The following is a 17,750-nucleotide window of genomic DNA, read 5'->3' on the forward strand; positions in this document are numbered from 1 at the left end:
TGTTGGTGCTTCAGTGACTACTTCGCTCAGAGAACCTGTCAATCACAGCTGTCAATCATGATGTCACAGCACCGTTTTTATAGCATCAAATAACTAACTAAAAACAAACTTATTTTGAAAACAAACACTTGAAATACATCAACGTGATAGTTTCTGTAATTTACTGTAGTTTCTATCTTTGGAGAAAAGATATGTGAAGTGTCATTTAATTGTTTATTTGGTCTCATGTCCCGTTGAATAACATGGGGAGGCGGGGTTTATGACCTATACTAGGACCAGTCACCGGGGGGTGATCGAGATGTTTTGGCTTCACTTTTGAGGGCTTGTGCGGCACACTTGGGCACAATGAAGTAATGAGAGTATTAAGGTTCATGGCTTTTGGTCTTTGTACATGTCTGAATTATGATCTTCATGAACTGGTGTCATGCAAGATGGATACCTTCAGGACATAAAAGAGGGTAGATGTAAGTCTGATTATTTATTCTTCTCAAACATCTGGCCAAAAGGTTGTGAAAAAAAAACTGAGGGCACAAATGATTCAATCTAATGTTCTCATCTGTGGTCAATTAAATGAAGTACTCCAAGACAATAATAACATGTGCATTGTGCAACACTATGCACTCTTTTAAAAAAGAAAAGCAAAGGAACACAATAATTGTAAGGTGCTTGCTGAAACACCTCCGAATAACTTATTTCTTCCTGTTTTGCAACAGTGTTCTTGGAACTAATTGCAGATATTTCTGGATGCTCATGGTCTGTATGATTTTTATTTTTATTGTATTACAGATGTGATTACCTCATGTTCAAAAATAGTGTGTTCTTCTGGAAGGGACGTGAAGCAAGCACTCAATATCTCACTGTCAAGACCAATTTATCCACAGGTCTGATCCCAATACCTACTCTCTTTTGTTTAGTTTTTTTTGTAAAATTATAGTGGTGGTGTGTGATATCAGAAATATGTTATTAATATAATCCATGATAGAAAGCAGACTTATGGAGAAACGTACAGTCAGAGCTTATCTATGTTTGCTATTATTGGGAGAGCCTGTCGTTGGAGTCTGCACAGCAAATGTGCTGTTTCTTCAAAACATACGTGCTTGGCTTAAAAACCTGAACTGAAGCCTGAATGAAAGTAATTCTTGTGAAAATGGTCTGGCTAGAAAGTGATTGTGGCAGCTGAGCTATGAATTCTTTATGTACAGAGTTGTGTTGTGTGTATTGTGTTATGTGTTCTTATTACACAGCTCTCTGGAATACCTGATTCTGATTGGCCAGTCAGGAAAATCAGCAGTGAAATATTTCAAAATAATGTCCATGCCAACACTGTGTAACTGACCGCTCATCTGGGCATTCTACAAAGCTTTGTGTTGTGTTCTGTCTCTGTATGGTTTCAAGTAAGCTAATAAAATAATTAACTCAATTCAATATTGCCATGCCATTTTTTTTTTTATTTGAATACAGTATGTCAATATATTATTTATTTAAGCAGAAAGTTTATAGGAAGCATTATCACAAAATAAATCCTCACTGGATGATCAGCATCATGTTGAGTTATAACCCTGAAGTTGTTTATTTTCAGTAACATTTTAAATGTATTTTCCCTTAAGTCATTTACAAATGTATTATAAATAATTTATATGCAGTTATAGCAACATGTACAAAAAGGGCAACTTTCATCCAATGTTCGCCAAATTGTGACCATTTTAACTTGCATGTTATAAATACTTAATAAATAATAAAATCTAAATCATAAAAGGTATTTATATCAAAATTTGATATATAAAATAGACTATTATAGTGATAATAAAAGGAGGGATATTGTAATTTTGATACAGTGTTTATATTAATTACTGTCTTGTCTCACTTGTGTTCTCACTTTTATTGTCATATTAATGCAATAAAAGGGTACTACTACTACTTGGAGTGGTGTCCCAACTTTTCAAGTCCTAGTTACCTAAAATACTCTGCAAAATGTTTTTTTCATTCACAGCATATGCAATATAATATAGCCTAATAACCATTCAACCATAATGTACTTTAATGCACAGGTTTCTTATGTTGGCACCTCCTTAATAAATGCTTCACAGATGTCCATTTTACTTTAAGGTGCATTTTCATTTGTTACTAATATTGAATATGTGTTACGTTTTTATAACATGTGAGGTAAAATGGCTTTGGCAGGCATTGCATGAAAGTCACCTTTTTTATGAATGCGTTTATAACCTTATACCAATGAAATATAATGCATTTGTAATCTTAGTCACCATTAATGAAACCCTTTACAACCCCTTAACAAAGAGAACATTAGTGCAAAGTGTTTCCTTATTTTCATTATGTAAATGCTCTTAGATTATAAAAACTCCAACATAATTTGCCTTTCGAAAGGACAGTCTAGTACAAATATTGTCATTTTTCCCATTAACGGACGGATGGATTGATGATTGGATGGATGTACAGACAGACAGACAGATGGTTTATATAATTGGCTGCCTCTTTTACTTTGTGTATCTCTGCTGTTTGCTTTATCTGCTTCCTTCCTGGAAAGCTCTGAGGTTCCCACCAATGGTGGACATTTAGCCCTGAACGTTGCATTGCAATGACTTTATAATTTGAAAAGAATAATCAAATAATAAAATATTAACCAAATACTGTTTTATTTTTTCACCACAGATTCCCAGTAAATATTAAAACAGACAACCAAGCATTTGTGATCTATTGTTATAAATGTGTAACCAACATTTTCCATTATACACTTCTTTAATTATATATATATATATATATAACATTTTATTTGTCCAAACTGATGGAAGACGTTTGTTCAAACAAACAATTGCTGAACAGGCATTGCAAACAGATTTGGCGTAAGCGCCACAGTTTACATCAAATCTCCTATGTACTTAATATGCCATTCACATCCTCTGGCTTGACACAGATGACCTAGAGGGGCCGTGTTGCCTAATGGGTCAAAGTGTATCTTAAATCACTCCTATACTGGAGTGTCTTCCCAAGCCAGAAACAGATAGTTATCACAAGGCACTTATATTCGAACATTGGAAACTCATTACATTATGAGATAAAAACAACATTGCTTTAAGCGGTAGGCTCTATAGTCTGGTCCAATGCTCTTAAAAATAACTAGCAGCTTATCTAGAAAATTGGACTGATGCTATGACTGTCTACTCTATGAAATTTTGTATTATAACTCTGTCAATCATAATATGTAAAATAATGTACAGTAAATCACAGTAATGCATAGAGTAAACAGAGCTGTTTGGTTGCTATAGTGCTATAATAAGTTTAAATCTAAATATTTGTTTATAAATGTGCAATATTCCTCTCTCAGTTGTGGTAATTAGGATGAATAAAACTGTGTGTGATATCATATTCACACAACAAATGTGACCTTTTATTTTTTCTTTCACAGACACAAGCGTATTCATGTACACAACACTTAGATTCTACAGGACCCCTGTACATCTTTGTCCAAAAAGTATATGATTGTTAATTATTATTAGTAATTTCTATTTATGTCAAGAAGAAATGAAAAAAAAAAAGTTATTTTTTACTTGTCCCTCCTGTTCTTAAAAAATAAATAAAATAAAATAAAAAATCTGGGTTACAGTGAGGCACTTACTATGGAAGTAAATGGGGGCCAATCCAAAAACATTAAAATAATCTCTATTTTAAAATATAGACTCAAGACATGAACAATAGTTATGATAAAATGGTTTTAGTGTGATGAATACACTTGCTAACCTTTTCTGTGTAGTTATTGCCAATTTTACATCTTTGTTGCCATGACGTAATGTCAACAAACCCCAAACCCCTAAAACGACTGTAAAAATGACAATTTAAACAACTTTACAGCTCAAATAATACATGAGTTTTAACAAAATAATGAATATGTGTAAATTGTATGCTTAACATTTCTGCATTTAAACCCTCAAAAATTGGCCCTATTCACTTCCATTGTAAGATCATAACTGCAACTTAAATTGTCTGCTTTTTAAGTACAGGACTGATGAGTCAAAATTAGTTTTTGTGGTAATCAATTGTATTGAACCTGGAATATTCCTTTAAGAAAACAAATATTTCAACTTACAGATGCAAATGCAAATGTTTACAAATACCAAGGCCATTAAATATTAGGAATATTAAAGCAGTGTATACAAGCATACCAACATTTATGAGTTCTCCTAAAATTCACAGTGTCAAAATAAAGCAAGGATATGTTTGTACTGTATATCTCTTTTGGTTTTGATTACAGAAAGACCCCTTTCCTGTGCCCTTTTGCTCAGAATACAGAAATAAATGTTCTTCTTTTTTATCTCTTTGTGTGTATGTGTGTGTATAACACACTATGACCCAACATTTGTTGCAATTGGATGCCTTCCTAGAAATTATTCTTAAATTCCACAGAGGTCAAGATGCAATTTGCCTCCTTATTGCTGGAATTGATGGTTAATGAATAGAGCTGGAAAATGTGAGATTTGCTGTAGCATGATGATTGATTAATGAAAGTACAGTGAAGCACATTTGTTATTTAATTTTGATATTACAGATTCATCTTAGATACCATAGACAGGCAATAGAGATAAGGCCACCTTCCAAGCATATATATGTATGAAACATAACAATTTGTTTTTCAAACACAAAGAAAAAAAAAATATCTTCATTATCTTCCTACCTCACTAAATATATAGAGGTGACGTCCAGCGTACAATATCTAAATAAAGTTTGAGGCAGGTGGTGACCTGAACTATACTTGCATGTTTCTGTTTCTCTTTATAATAGTAGGGCATCAAGCTATGACTGTGTCTACAGTAACAATAACAAACGGACATTAAACCGGAAACTGAATTTGAAGGATAAAGGCTGCATCCTCAGTGTCATGCAGGGTAATTCTTTGGCAAAGCTCATAGAAAAGAACACACACACACACACCAAAACATATTGACACACCCCACTTCACTCTTCCTTTCTCCAACTTCCTTTCACGTTGGACAGTGACGATCCAAAGCACGTTCATGGGGCAGTGTTTATGTAGGGAAAACACGTCGAGCTCCTGATGAAAATTAATTTATGGCTGTTAGGTTCAGCTGCATCCTGTTGCTCTTCACTCCTTCCTCTTCTCATTCAACAAAACAACACTGAGGGTCTATGGGAACAGCTGCTCTGGGTCTACGGAAGACTTTAGATATATCAGGTCCATTGTCTGCGGCTATATATATATATATATATAACCAGTCTCATACTGTGCTGAGCACGAATGGCCTCTAGTTTCCGTCGTACAAAAGGTTACAATGTTAGACACCTCAGAGTTGCACACTGGCTGATGTCTGTTTTTGATAATGTGTTTTAAGCATGATTGTAGACTGTGGCTGTAGCGAGTCCTCCATGCTCACTTATCAGTCGCTGTTTTTACGAAGGCTTCTGTCAGTATTGAGGTTGCAGGGCTCATGGTTTTTACACTGAATGCTGGTGCCATTCATGGGGCCAGAGCTTGACACCTGGTTCTTGGTGTAACACCAGCAGCACAGGCAGGACTTGTACAATAATACAATAAAGAGAAGACAAAGGAAAATTTGTTGATTATTAAGTAGTGTAGGTATATTGTATTAGAGGTGAATGAGTTTAAATGAACCACAATTTCTTCTTTGCAGCAGTATTTTTTTAAGTTTCTGCAGCAACAAGTTTGGACCATAGTAAATCAACTTTGAATATTTATTTTGGACCCGCACATAACCTCATACACAAATCATCTCAGGCCAATGAAATTTCTGGGTGCAGTCCATTTTTGCTTGTACAGTTGTGTTTAAGAATCTGAGTGAACTTATAGAAAATGCTTCTATTTGCATTTATTTGGTAAAAGTATACAAGAAGTTTCCATTTGTTACTATTAGTTAACTTGAACTAACAATGAATAATACTTTTACAGCATTTATTAATCTTAATGTTCAAACTTCAAAATATATTAATACACTTAAAAAATGTCAAGTTGCATTTGTCTAACAGAGACTTCAGCTGCGTTATAACTTTAGGATCATCCTCAAATTATTACTGGAAGGTCTTATCACTTGAGGGTCTGACATCAGAGTCTGGAAAATATGCTCACTCACTATGAAGACAACCAGGGCCAGGCATGGTTTATCTCTCTCTGAGCTGGCAGAATGACTCAGAGCACTCTAAACATTGTCTTCATAAATCAAGCACAAGTCCGAATTTTGTTAACAGAATGCTTTGCAGGAAACATTGTCAGATTTTGAGAACCCATAGTGATGAATCATTCGGTAACAAAAGTTGCAAATAGGTGTAAATAGCACATGCCACACAGCACAGCTATTTGCACTCCAATAGTATGGTAGAAATAAACAAATTAAAGACAAACTGCACCCTTACGTGTTGCAGCATGGCGTTGTGTGTAAAGATGGAGTGGATGTGTTTTGTTTACGTGTGGACGGACCCAGGTTTGATTCCCCCTTTGGTCCCACTTTTCCCCATCCTGTTTTCTGTCTCCACTCTTAATATTTTCTTTAATCCTACTTATTATAATTAATAAAAATGTTTATTAAAGTGGATTGTCTTGCAGCGATTTGGTCACGGTGACAGTCCGGGAGTTGAGAGAGTGGTTTGATCTGGGTAAAATTAACTATGGTTTTACTAATAGAAATATTATAGTAAACATGTATTTTTTTAATTTTTTCCCCCAGGAAATACAAGTAACCATGATGTTACTACAGTAATATGGTGTTAATATAGTTATATAGTATATGTTTTAATTTTGTGGTTATGATGATTTTACTACAAAATACCATGGTGATACTCTGGCTATTGTAGTAAAATCATGGTTCAATTTGTAAGGACATGTTAGGTTTAGGGGCTGATGTAGGGTGTCTGTTGCACTCTAAATAAACACAATAAACATACTGCAGTGATGCCCGTATAGTGCATGTTAGTATTTAATAAGGAGTGCAAATAGTATCAGCCACTATATGCATTTAGTAAAAAGAAGATGCTTTTTGTTGCAAATAGCCACTGCCAAAAATGTGTCTATTTGTATAATAATAATGAGGGGAAACAATTATATTTAAGCTCACCTTAAAGCAATTCTTGAACTTCTTGCTGACAAAGTAGAGGATGATGGGATTTATGCAAGAGTTGACAGTGGCCAAGTTTATGCCGAAATAATCCATGATTAACAGGAAGCTGAAAGGTTTGACATTCATTTCATTTATTTGGATTGTATATAAACATTTAGAGAACAAACTATCACATTTACATCACAAAATATAATTTTTCCTAGCATACTCGATGCTCAAGCAGTAAGTAAGCGAGGCATTACTTAAAGCAGAACTCTCAAAAAAGAAAAAGATTGGGTTCACTCACTTGAGTAGGTCACAACGTCTTTCATCATTAGGAACGTAAACCATTTTCTTCAGGAGTCTGCTGAGATGCAGGGGGAACCAGCAAAGAGCAAAGATCAGCACTAGACAGAAGACTGCCTTAGCCACCTCACGTCGCTGCAAAAAATAAACAAAAACAACAGTCAAGACATTAAAAATCAATTATACATTTCACAGACTTTACACAACATAAAAAAACAGGTTAACAAGAACATTATATAATCTTGTAATTGTTCATTAAGAAAGCAAAGCAGAGCATCATTATGTTTTTTTTTTTTTTTTATGATAAAGAGCTGAAATAATTTGTATTTAGTTTATAAGTATTAAACTCTTTTTCCCCAACCTGTTTGAGGTGTTCACTGAGGGCAATCCGAAGGCTTCCATTTCTGTGGTTGAGCATTTCACATGTCATGAGGGTGTAGAAAATGGCTGTGCAGGCCAGCGGCACGCAGAAGTAAAAGCTAAATAGCCACCAGTCTTTCCAATTTACATAGGACTGAGAGCAGACAAAACACATTAACCCATTATGTTTACAATATGCACTTAATACAAATGGAGAGTTACTGTGCCATAGAATATTTGCAGTCAGTAAGAGGTAACTTAAGAGGTGAATTTTTACAACAATTATTTCTTGTTTTACTGTAAAAGTTTTAATTTTTTCTTTATTTTCATAGTGAGCACATGCTGTTTCATGACGTGAATGGTTGCTCAGTGATAGATCTGAAGTGTGATCCCCTAATTGTGATCTGAGCACCAGTTACTCCCATATAACTTACTGTTATATAAAACAGTACTCCAAGTTGTTAAATACAATAGTCATTCTCAACTGGTAGGTCTGGGCCCAAAATGGGTGGCAGGTCTGTTCTGATGTGAAAAACAATGTTAATTTTAAATAATAAAATGCAACTAACAATTCAAAAGTGCATACATAGGATATCAAAATAAATAGGCTTGTCAGCTTTTAAAAGAGAGGGAAAATCCTTTCTACAGCTTTTGTTGCTAACATCAAAAGCTGCGTACAATAAAAGTCTTGGTTATTATGGCACTAATTCATCTGTCTCTTGGTAGATGCTAGCCAAATTAGGCAAATCCAAAAACCATGTAAATAAATACACTAGTTAAAAAAAAAAAAATAAATCAACCCAAACTACATTAAAAAGAGATTCAATTGCAGCTGGGAAAAAACATGGTATGTGGCAACCACAGTGTTTTTTGTCAATTTTGCTAATTTGTTAATCACTTTTTAATTACTTTCTAGGGCCTGTGCAGTTAATGGTAATGATAATAAATTTGATGTTTGATGTTAAGGATATTTGCCATTCGAGAAACAATGGCATTGTGTTGGGTTGCCACTTGATGTCCAATATAAAATCGTGGTCCTGAGGGAAAACCAGTTGAGGACCATTAGAATTCAATTTGATGATCATTTAAGTATGTTTGTGTTGTATTGGATTGTTTTGTGTCTGAATTCTTTATTTGTTTCTGAGATTAATGGTAGATGAGCTCATGTGTTTCTCATCCACACATATGGCTCTGCTTGAGGGAGATACATCAGCGTATAATTGCGCTCATGGTCTGCTATCAATTTGTCTCTTTGGGCAGAACAAAGCGAAAGAAATCTCCAGATATCGTCTGCATGGGACAACTAAAGAAAACACAATTTTGTCAGTGATTTACAGAAATGTTTTTCAAAGGACCAAAGTTTGGTTAGTTTTTACAAGATCACAGAAAAACCTTTATAGCATCCTGCTTGAGGTCTATAGGACAGGATGCACTGTTTATTGTAAACAGGTCTTTATGTGGAACAGAGTAAATAGAAAAGGATGACATTCGTCTGGTTAAAGCGTACCATCATGAAACCAGATTGAGGCTTGAGCATGCAAGTGTGGATTGTTTGGTTGTTGTAAGTGAAGGTGACCATGTTGAAGACCACTGCCTCTGGCACAGCCAGGATGATAGACAGGACCCAAATGGAGACGATCTCAAAGGCAGTAAAAAGGGGAATGCCCACTCCCTGCACTCTACTCCAGGAGGCTACAGCCCTGTACCTGAACCACAGAAGGACAAATTACAAACCACAAACCATTTTTGCATCAGTTCAAATTTGTTTACCTTTCCCTGTGGTGCTTTTGATAATGCATTGTGCAAGCTATCTCTGAGACATGAGTTATAGCGTTCACATTAACAATGGTGAGCGTCAATCGGAAATTGCAGTTTTGCTCAAACATTACATCCACTTTTTACTCCACTGATCGTTAGTTTTAGGGTTGGGATTAGCAAGACGTTTTAACAAAATATGCATTCCTGTTTAACTAAAAATAAAACTTACTTTTGGCATCTTTCTGTGGACGTTGTGTCACAAGGAAGGCACATTTTAGTAGTTCTTGGATTGATATACTCCTAATCCAAACCAAACCCCTAAACCTAACCCTAACAGCACTTAAAACCTAACATTTGCAGCAGGGTGGCATTTGTCTGGAATTCAGCACATGAAGTATACATTTTGGTGGAAAAAACATTCACACCAATTTCCAGATTTTAATGTTGTTCTTAGATGGTTGGTCATGGTTTTATCATTTCAAAACACACAAGCTTGTTAGATACACAGAGACACCTAGGAGAAGCAAAGTCAGTAACAGCAATCCCACTTGTTGTACTCTAACTCCTCTGCAACTGACCACACAGAAGAATGTTCAATCTTTAATGGAATCAGATAAGTATCCTGTGGGAATGCTTCTGTCCAAGTATTGCAGTACAGCTGTGGCAACACTCAGCTACTTGTTTAGAGCTACAGTAAGCCTACGATAGCAGAAAAGGTTAATCTGAAAAGACTGCTTTGCATTTTAATATTTATATTACCAAAATGCTCACAGCCATATACTTCAGGTGTTTGTTTGGATAAAGTCACTGGTTTGCCTAGTGACTTTTTATAAAAAAGTATAAAAACTTTCAAATTTATATTTGCTTGTTTGTTTCATTCATATATTTTCTCTTGTGGATGTTTCTGTGAAGTGGTGCATCAAGATTTTATATGTAACTATATATTGTAACCATTTCAATATTCCTGTTTAACAACAATAGGGCATTTATATTTTAAATAGTAGCGATGTATCCACTATGCAGACACTATGCAGAGAGAAAGACATGATATTAAAGCTCACATCACGGGGAATACAAATCGGATGAGATGTGCTGAACATTTCCTCAGCATGATTAAGGAACTAATTAAAAGCAGCTGTGTTGTTGTGAAATTAAGACCAGTCTTTTGATTCAAGTGGTTCATTCTTTTAAAATGGCAACAGAATGCTACATATTTGTGGCTAAAATTCACCCTTACACTCTAAAAAATGACTACAAAGAAAAAAAAAAGACATTTACATAACTAAATCTAAATTAAAAGGTTTTATTTAAGCCAAAATATATTATTTAACATGGCTGAATCAACCTGAATACATTCGTTTACACCCACAAAAGTAATTATTATGAGTAAGATCAGACAGAAATAGCTCTAATGGAACAAATGCTAATATGATTATTATAATTATTACAGTGCATGATGTTAGAAACACCCTGTAAAAAGAAAGTTAAAAAGCAGACTGACAAGTCTTACTCTATTTTACTGGAAAAATAATATAAATCAAATACAAATATTTAATATAAAATAAAATCAAACCCAGCAAAAATTGAATAATTCTTGATTTATTGATTGACACTATTTTATAACACTAAACTTGTCTATGGTCAAGACTGAAGTTTAACAAATAGGCAAAAAGAGAAAACTGCCATTTAAGTTTTAGTGCCTAATCTTACAACAAAATAACAGCCATTCATGCCCTCTGCTTTCTTCTTTATTTATTGTAGTGATTAAACAGAGGTGAGCAGGTGGCTTCAGGCTCCTGATGAGAAAAAGACATTCTAATTAGAGGTGCCCATTAGAGCTGACCTTATAAACTGGAGGAAGTGCCCTGATTCAGACTTGAAGGACTTGACAAGCTCACGTCCCGCCTTTTCCCCTAAATCACATGAGCAAATCCATTAATGTTGCCAGAGAAGCTGTTCATGGGCACCACCCTGATCGAGATGATACAGGAAATACAGATTTTCCTTTTTTCATACACAATATATATATAAATATATATATATATATATATATATATATATATATATATATATATATATATATATATATACATACAATCAGATCTATGCTCTGTCTCCTCTGAGCTAACAAAAACCAGGTACATTGGAAAGAAATAATTTTTTTTTAATGACCTCTACATAATTTGAGCTCAATTACGCATTAAGAAATAAATATTTTAAAACTTTTTTGAAATATTAAGGATTTCTGGTATGGTACTAAATCTTGAAAAACAACAGTCCTACAGTTATTATTATTATTATTATTTTTTGTTTTTACCTTTTCACTTATATATGTAACATATGTATCATCAATTTGATCCTGTATGTTGCCAACTGAAAGAGTATTCCATGGTAAAAACCTTAACTCTATCTTCTGACCTTTGTCTATCCCTGTGACCCTAAGACCTCAGCAGTGAAATTCAAACCCTTAACTTCACTGTGGCCTGAAGTTTAAAGGTCAAATGAGGTAGAGGTTTATGGGCAAGAGGGGTTAGAACAAAAAAAGCTTTATTTTATCAGATGGATTATATAGAGTTTCACTTTTTAAAACGTCCATCAGTTTAAAAGTTTAAATAGTGTCATATTTGGCTCTGGTGCAGTTTAAAAACAGATAAGGTTGATTTTTAAAAGCTAAAAATATATTTTGTATGTTGTAATGAGATTTAGAACAGAGTGTTTTGCAAATCTTGTCTTTCGACTGCTTTTTTTCAAGAATATATTCAAGCATGACAACATAATCACAAGTGTATTCTTAGATATCAAAATGGTGAAGTTGTAAATTACCTGTCCACGCTCAAAGCACACAAATTGAGTACTGTAATTCCCACAGATGCTTTCTGAAGGAAGGGCACCAACTTACACAGGAAAAGTCCAAAGGAGCTGTCATCAAATGGCCATTTTGTTAGAAGTAACTGCACAAAAAATAGAATCATTCATGACCATGATACTCCTTTTCCAGATAAACCACTTAAAATAATGAAGCAGAGTACATTGCTTTTATATGAATGAATTTGTGATGAATTGAGCAAATTGAATGTATTTATTTAAAATGACGTTATTTGTCAGAAATGTGCCTAACCATAATTTCAACATTCTTGATTTCTTGTTTGTAAATCAGTTAAGTTAAAAAAGAAGCAGAATTTTCTTTTGCTTCTCAGTTCCCATCTTAGGCCTCGAGGGCACACATCTTGACTTCATAAAACTGATTCAAAGCCGTTTCAATGGCTGATTTTGCATCTGTCTAGACACTGCTTTGGTCAGTGTGTATTTTTGATAGTCTTCACCAAGAAAGACACCTTGGAAAATCTCTTTTGTCTCCCTTTTTTTCTTCTTTTTTTTTTTTTAATGTACCCCTTTTTAATAACCTCTTGCTTCCGTTCACAAAGGACTAAATGTTCTTTGTTGCTTTGGACCATTACAAAATCTAATCCTTCAAGGGGCCTTGACAAGGTTCTGTGAATGGACCCTCACTTTTGTTAAACAGGAAAAGTATGCGGATTATACTCAAGTTTAGAAAGGAAACTCCTCACGGGTGTATCCTGGCCCTGATGTATGAGGAGTCCACGTTTAATCAGTGAGGGGAGTGGCACAGCCAGAGAAGTGCGTGTGTGTTTGTGTGTATGTCTGATGAATATGGGAAATTAATGTTCTGGAGTCAACAGGAATCTGTGCATCATAAAACAAGACTAACAGGCACACTTCTGTTCTGACACTAAAACATTGATTGTTTCATATAAGCTTACAACATGTCCAACAATGGACAACTCTTTTTTTTTTTTTTAAATAGCACAGAGAGAGATCAATAAACAGCTGTACTGTCACTGAGGTAACTCTTTTATTGTAAACAAATTTGATATGTCAGGTGTAGGTATACCAATAAACATCCAACATAAATATCCAGTAAATAGCTGACTTTATCAGTCTTGGAAATCTCAAGATAAACAAGCTGCGCCAAACTGGCATGCACATCAGCTCAGAGAACATTTTTACATTGTAAATCTCAGACTATCCTACCTTCTGGCCTTCACCATAAAAAATGTATTCATCATAATTATGTTAGAACAACATCTTTGATCCTATTAAACTTTCACAATAATTTATGTTTGATTTTATGTGTTTTAAGAATTTTAACTTGATTTTCTTCATCAATAATTAAATTCAAAGTAGTCGAAAAAGTGCTTTGAACTTACAACTGCAGGTTTTAACTTTGGCACCACTTTACTTTTACTGAAAAGCTTAAGGCAATTAAGCATGGATATTGGCCTCAGTAACCATTTACCACACATTTTCATAAAAGTGTTTCCATTTTGTATGGAAAAAAAGCTGCTAAGAAAGTTAATGGTAACTAAGGCCAACATTCTGCCTAACATCTCTTTTTGTGTTCAAAGGAAGAAAGAAATTCTTACAGGTTTGGATCAACATGATGATGACAGAGTTTTCATTTTGGGATGAACTATCCCTAAAATGTCCATTTTAGTGGGTGAATTTTTTTTTTTTTTTAAAGAGTACTTTAGATGAGTAAATTTGTTAATCCTGTGCCACATTGGAGCTGCTGTAATCATGTTATCAGGGGCCTCTGTGCACTGTTGAGTGCTGTGTTCACTGATGAGCAGAGAATAAGACAAGGTATTTTTGGCTGGTGATGAAGCACTAGTCAAAACAAGACCACTCATCTGGGTGACGGCACTTCAATCTTGTGTTTATTTTGGCCGGTCATATCCATGATGCTCTCATCACAAAGGCCTCTGTAACCGTAAAAGTGCAGCCCTGGAGATAAACTCTGGAGACCACATCATTTTGCACCCTGCCCTGTATTCCTAACTTCCCTCCCAACTTCTTTTGCCACCTCATTCTCCCTTCCTGCTCTCAAGTATTCTTTCTGTATTGTATAGGCTGGTCTTTCTGCCTGGTTTGTTAAACACCCTTTGAGAACAATATGATGTCATATTTCCTATCAAAAGAGAATAACGAAGAAAGCTATCTAAGGGTTTTCTTTCACAGAGAAGGTGGTCTAGAAAGCTAGTCTTGCTTTCAAAACAGTTAGAATGAGTGCAGTGGAACGGAGCAAAACACAGGTGTCTCGATGTGCGTTTTTTCAAAGCTGAACTACTTTAATGTAAGTCTAGTTTTAGACTAATTTTAGTCTAGCATTCAGGTGAGATCTTGCATTGTTCTAAACACAACACAGTTTGTCATGTGATCATGCATGCCACTATGAATGAGCTTCTCTCATGAGCTCAGGAATACGTACTAGATGTCAAGATTCTCCCTAAAAATTTATTAAATTGCAAGCTATTTTTCACCAAACCTACTGATTGCCTATAGAAGACATGGAATACGACACAGGAGTTGCACAGACTACTTTTTTAGCACTTTTTGGTCTTTTTATACTCATAAAGTGAGGCACTATCCACTTCCATTTTATTATATTAATTAAAACATCTATTTTGGCTTTCCACATAAGAAAGAATCTCAAACAGGTTTGGAACAACCAACATGGTCACATGACTCATATGAAATGACAAAATTGTAATAACCTATGTCAATAACCTGTAATACTCTTCCCTCATCTCATTGTTTTTCACAAGCCAACTCCAACAATTTCACCATTTCGTAACTATTATTATGACTTGTCTTGACTGGGTTGGGAATGACATGAGGGTGAGAACTTTGACAAAATAAAACATTTTGGAATGAGCTTTTCCTTTAAAACAAGGCGTTTGTGGCGTGAGACAGTGAATAATTTGTACATAGATAACTCAAAAACAGCATAGACAGAATGCAATAACACATCCTGTGCAAAGCGAAGAAGTGTATTCCTACCTTGTAGACGTTGATAGGGATATCTACGATGATGTAGATAAGATCTCCAAGAGCCAGACTGGCAATGAGGGCATTGGGCCCATTTCTCATACACTTGTTTTGGTATATAATCCTCAGCAATGTTGCGTTACCCACCATTCCCACCACAAACACAGCACAGGAAATTATTGTGTTAATATACTTGAAATAGAGCTTGATGGAGGAGGGAGACTTGCAGTCTGGATGGTCCATAGGTCTGGTGATGTTACCCATCAAGGCTTTTCTGAGGGTGGGCTGAGGGGAAGGCTGGAGACCCATATGGATGTTGATTTTGGAGGTTGTAGAGTCTTGAAGGAAAGGGTCCTGAAGCTCCTCTGTGCTGTTTAACTGACATATTCCACCAGTGACCAAGATGGCCATTAGCAAAAACATGTGTAGTGTTGTAGAGCCCATTGCTGAACAGTTCTCGCTTTGATTTCCAGATGTGTTGATAAGCGTTGGGTTAGTGCTCTTTACCAGAGCTGCAGGACAAGAACAAGAGGACAGATATAATGTTAAGTTAAAGCAAGTTTGAGTTCAGCTTACAAACATTTCAACAGTCTCACATTCTAACAGCATACACATACCCCAAATAAATATACTTACATGTTACAACACAGGCCTCACAATAAAACTAAATCAAAGAGAATTGCTTAAAAGTATCACACTAGATCAGCAAAACTTCAGCGCAACTTCAAAAGGGATTTAGCGGAAGAGCACAGATGGAGAGTGCCAGTACTATTTACAGTCATGCTATGGGGCAAGTCGTTGCCTTTCCCGTCAAGTACCCATAAGTGTTGGCATGGTGCTGGTGGCACAGCACTACGCTTTTTTTTTTTTTTCATTTGTTATTTTAGCAATGTGTTCATTGCGTGGCTTTCATCACTTTGGTTTCCACAACATGCATCCCCCCTCTGGTTTTGATTGAGCATTCAGACGGACCGTTTCCTAAACAAACGATCACTTTAACACAAAAAGGATTTTGGACTGCTACTTTCTTAAACAATGTGACATTTTCTCAGAGCACTTGCGTGGACTGAAGACCTCAGCTCAGTTACAATTCAAATAAAGCAGATACTGTAAAAGCTTCAACAAACTCATTTTCCATATTTTACTGTGCTTACAAAATGAGATTTCAACTCATTCGATACCAACATACTTTATTTACAATCAATATGTCTATTAATTTATAAAAAGTTATTCCTCACAATTCTCTTTCAAGTAAGTTACATTATTTTATCAATAAAATCAAATATAAACCTTAGATGAGAATCACAAGTCAGAAAAGTTAATCAACTCTCATCTTGTTTGGAATAATTTTCAACCCCCTTTCATTATCTTGCCTGCAAAGGAACACTTCTGAGCCAAGATACGTTTCTTGCTTAAAGTCCCTGTCACCATATGGCTCACAAGGAACAATTTAGTAGACAGCCCTTCAAGTAGCATCTCAGTTTAATGTCAGCTCTGCACTAAAGGGATCCTAACAGCAAGTAAACTGTTACGCTTATGAATTATAAATGCCTCCTGGTTTTTTACCTACCGCTCCTTAAATGTCTGCCTTCCCCAGGATTCCGTCAGTCAGTCAGTCAGTGAGTTAGTGAGATGAGAATTCAGCTAGAGCCCCCAGACATCTGTGTGGTATCATATGAGTAATTAACCAACTATCAAAGTATAGCAGGATCCCATTTGGTCTGCACGACGCACCAAAGCTGCTGTGAAGGGGCTGCACATTCTGTCTCCAGCTTTTCCTGTGGAGAGTTGCCGTATGTGTGTGTGTGTGTACGTGATTGTTTAAGTGAGAGCACTTTGACGGGGTGGGATTGTAATTCTCCACCTCCCCCCTCAGCTGGGAGGGGGGCCTCAAAGGAAACACCAGCACTCTGTGAGGCACAGTCTGCCTGGCCGTCGGCAATCAGCCGAAGCTCAGAGCATCATGAGGAATTGCAAATCCTCTTGTGCGGATTTCTCTCTCTCTCTCTCTCTCTCTCTCTCTCTCTCTCTCTCTCTCTCTCTCTCTCTTTCTGTAATTGTTTCTCTCCTTCTCATTATCTTTCTCTCACCTTGACAGAACCCCAACTACCATATCATAACCTTATCCTAAATGATCAGCAGCATTATTTACATTGGACAAACTCACCAAGAAGTCCTGTCCTATAGATGTGATACTGACAGATATGCAGGAGAGGTTGGGTGGTGGATGAGGGTCAAGAGGAAAATATCCCTTGAACTTTCTATTCCCAAACATATCCTAATGTGGGTGGTCAGACTCAGGGGAAATTTTGATTACTCTGCCATTCTCCATCGTGAGAACATAAAAGCCCACATAAGCCTGCGGTTCAAGTCTGCCTTAACAGCCTTACATAAATT

The 17,750-nt window shown here is 35.7% G+C and overlaps 1 protein-coding gene across 2 annotated transcripts; it reads right to left on the reverse strand.

The window, feature by feature from the left end:
- Positions 1-2,761: 2,761 nt before the first annotated feature.
- Positions 2,762-17,155, reverse strand: LOC127651506 (endothelin-1 receptor-like). 2 transcript variants are annotated; one of them, XM_052137364.1, is made up of 8 exons: positions 16,924-17,155; positions 15,366-15,865; positions 12,327-12,454; positions 9,253-9,451; positions 7,747-7,899; positions 7,387-7,520; positions 7,098-7,206; positions 2,762-5,546 (listed from the first exon to the last, which is right to left on the reverse strand). In XM_052137364.1, the coding sequence occupies exons 2-8, from the start codon at positions 15,795-15,797 to the stop codon at positions 5,409-5,411; spliced, it is 1,293 nt and encodes a 430-aa protein (XP_051993324.1). In that variant the 5' UTR covers positions 15,798-15,865; positions 16,924-17,155; the 3' UTR covers positions 2,762-5,408. The 2 variants fall into 2 exon arrangements, with proteins under 2 accessions (XP_051993324.1, XP_051993325.1); XM_052137365.1 differs by having other exon boundaries at positions 16,920-17,155.
- Positions 17,156-17,750: the final 595 nt, after the last annotated feature.

The sequence above is a fragment of the Xyrauchen texanus genome, chromosome 11 (assembly GCF_025860055.1).
Source record: "Xyrauchen texanus isolate HMW12.3.18 chromosome 11, RBS_HiC_50CHRs, whole genome shotgun sequence".
In the NCBI taxonomy this organism is placed as follows: domain Eukaryota; kingdom Metazoa; phylum Chordata; class Actinopteri; order Cypriniformes; family Catostomidae; genus Xyrauchen; species Xyrauchen texanus.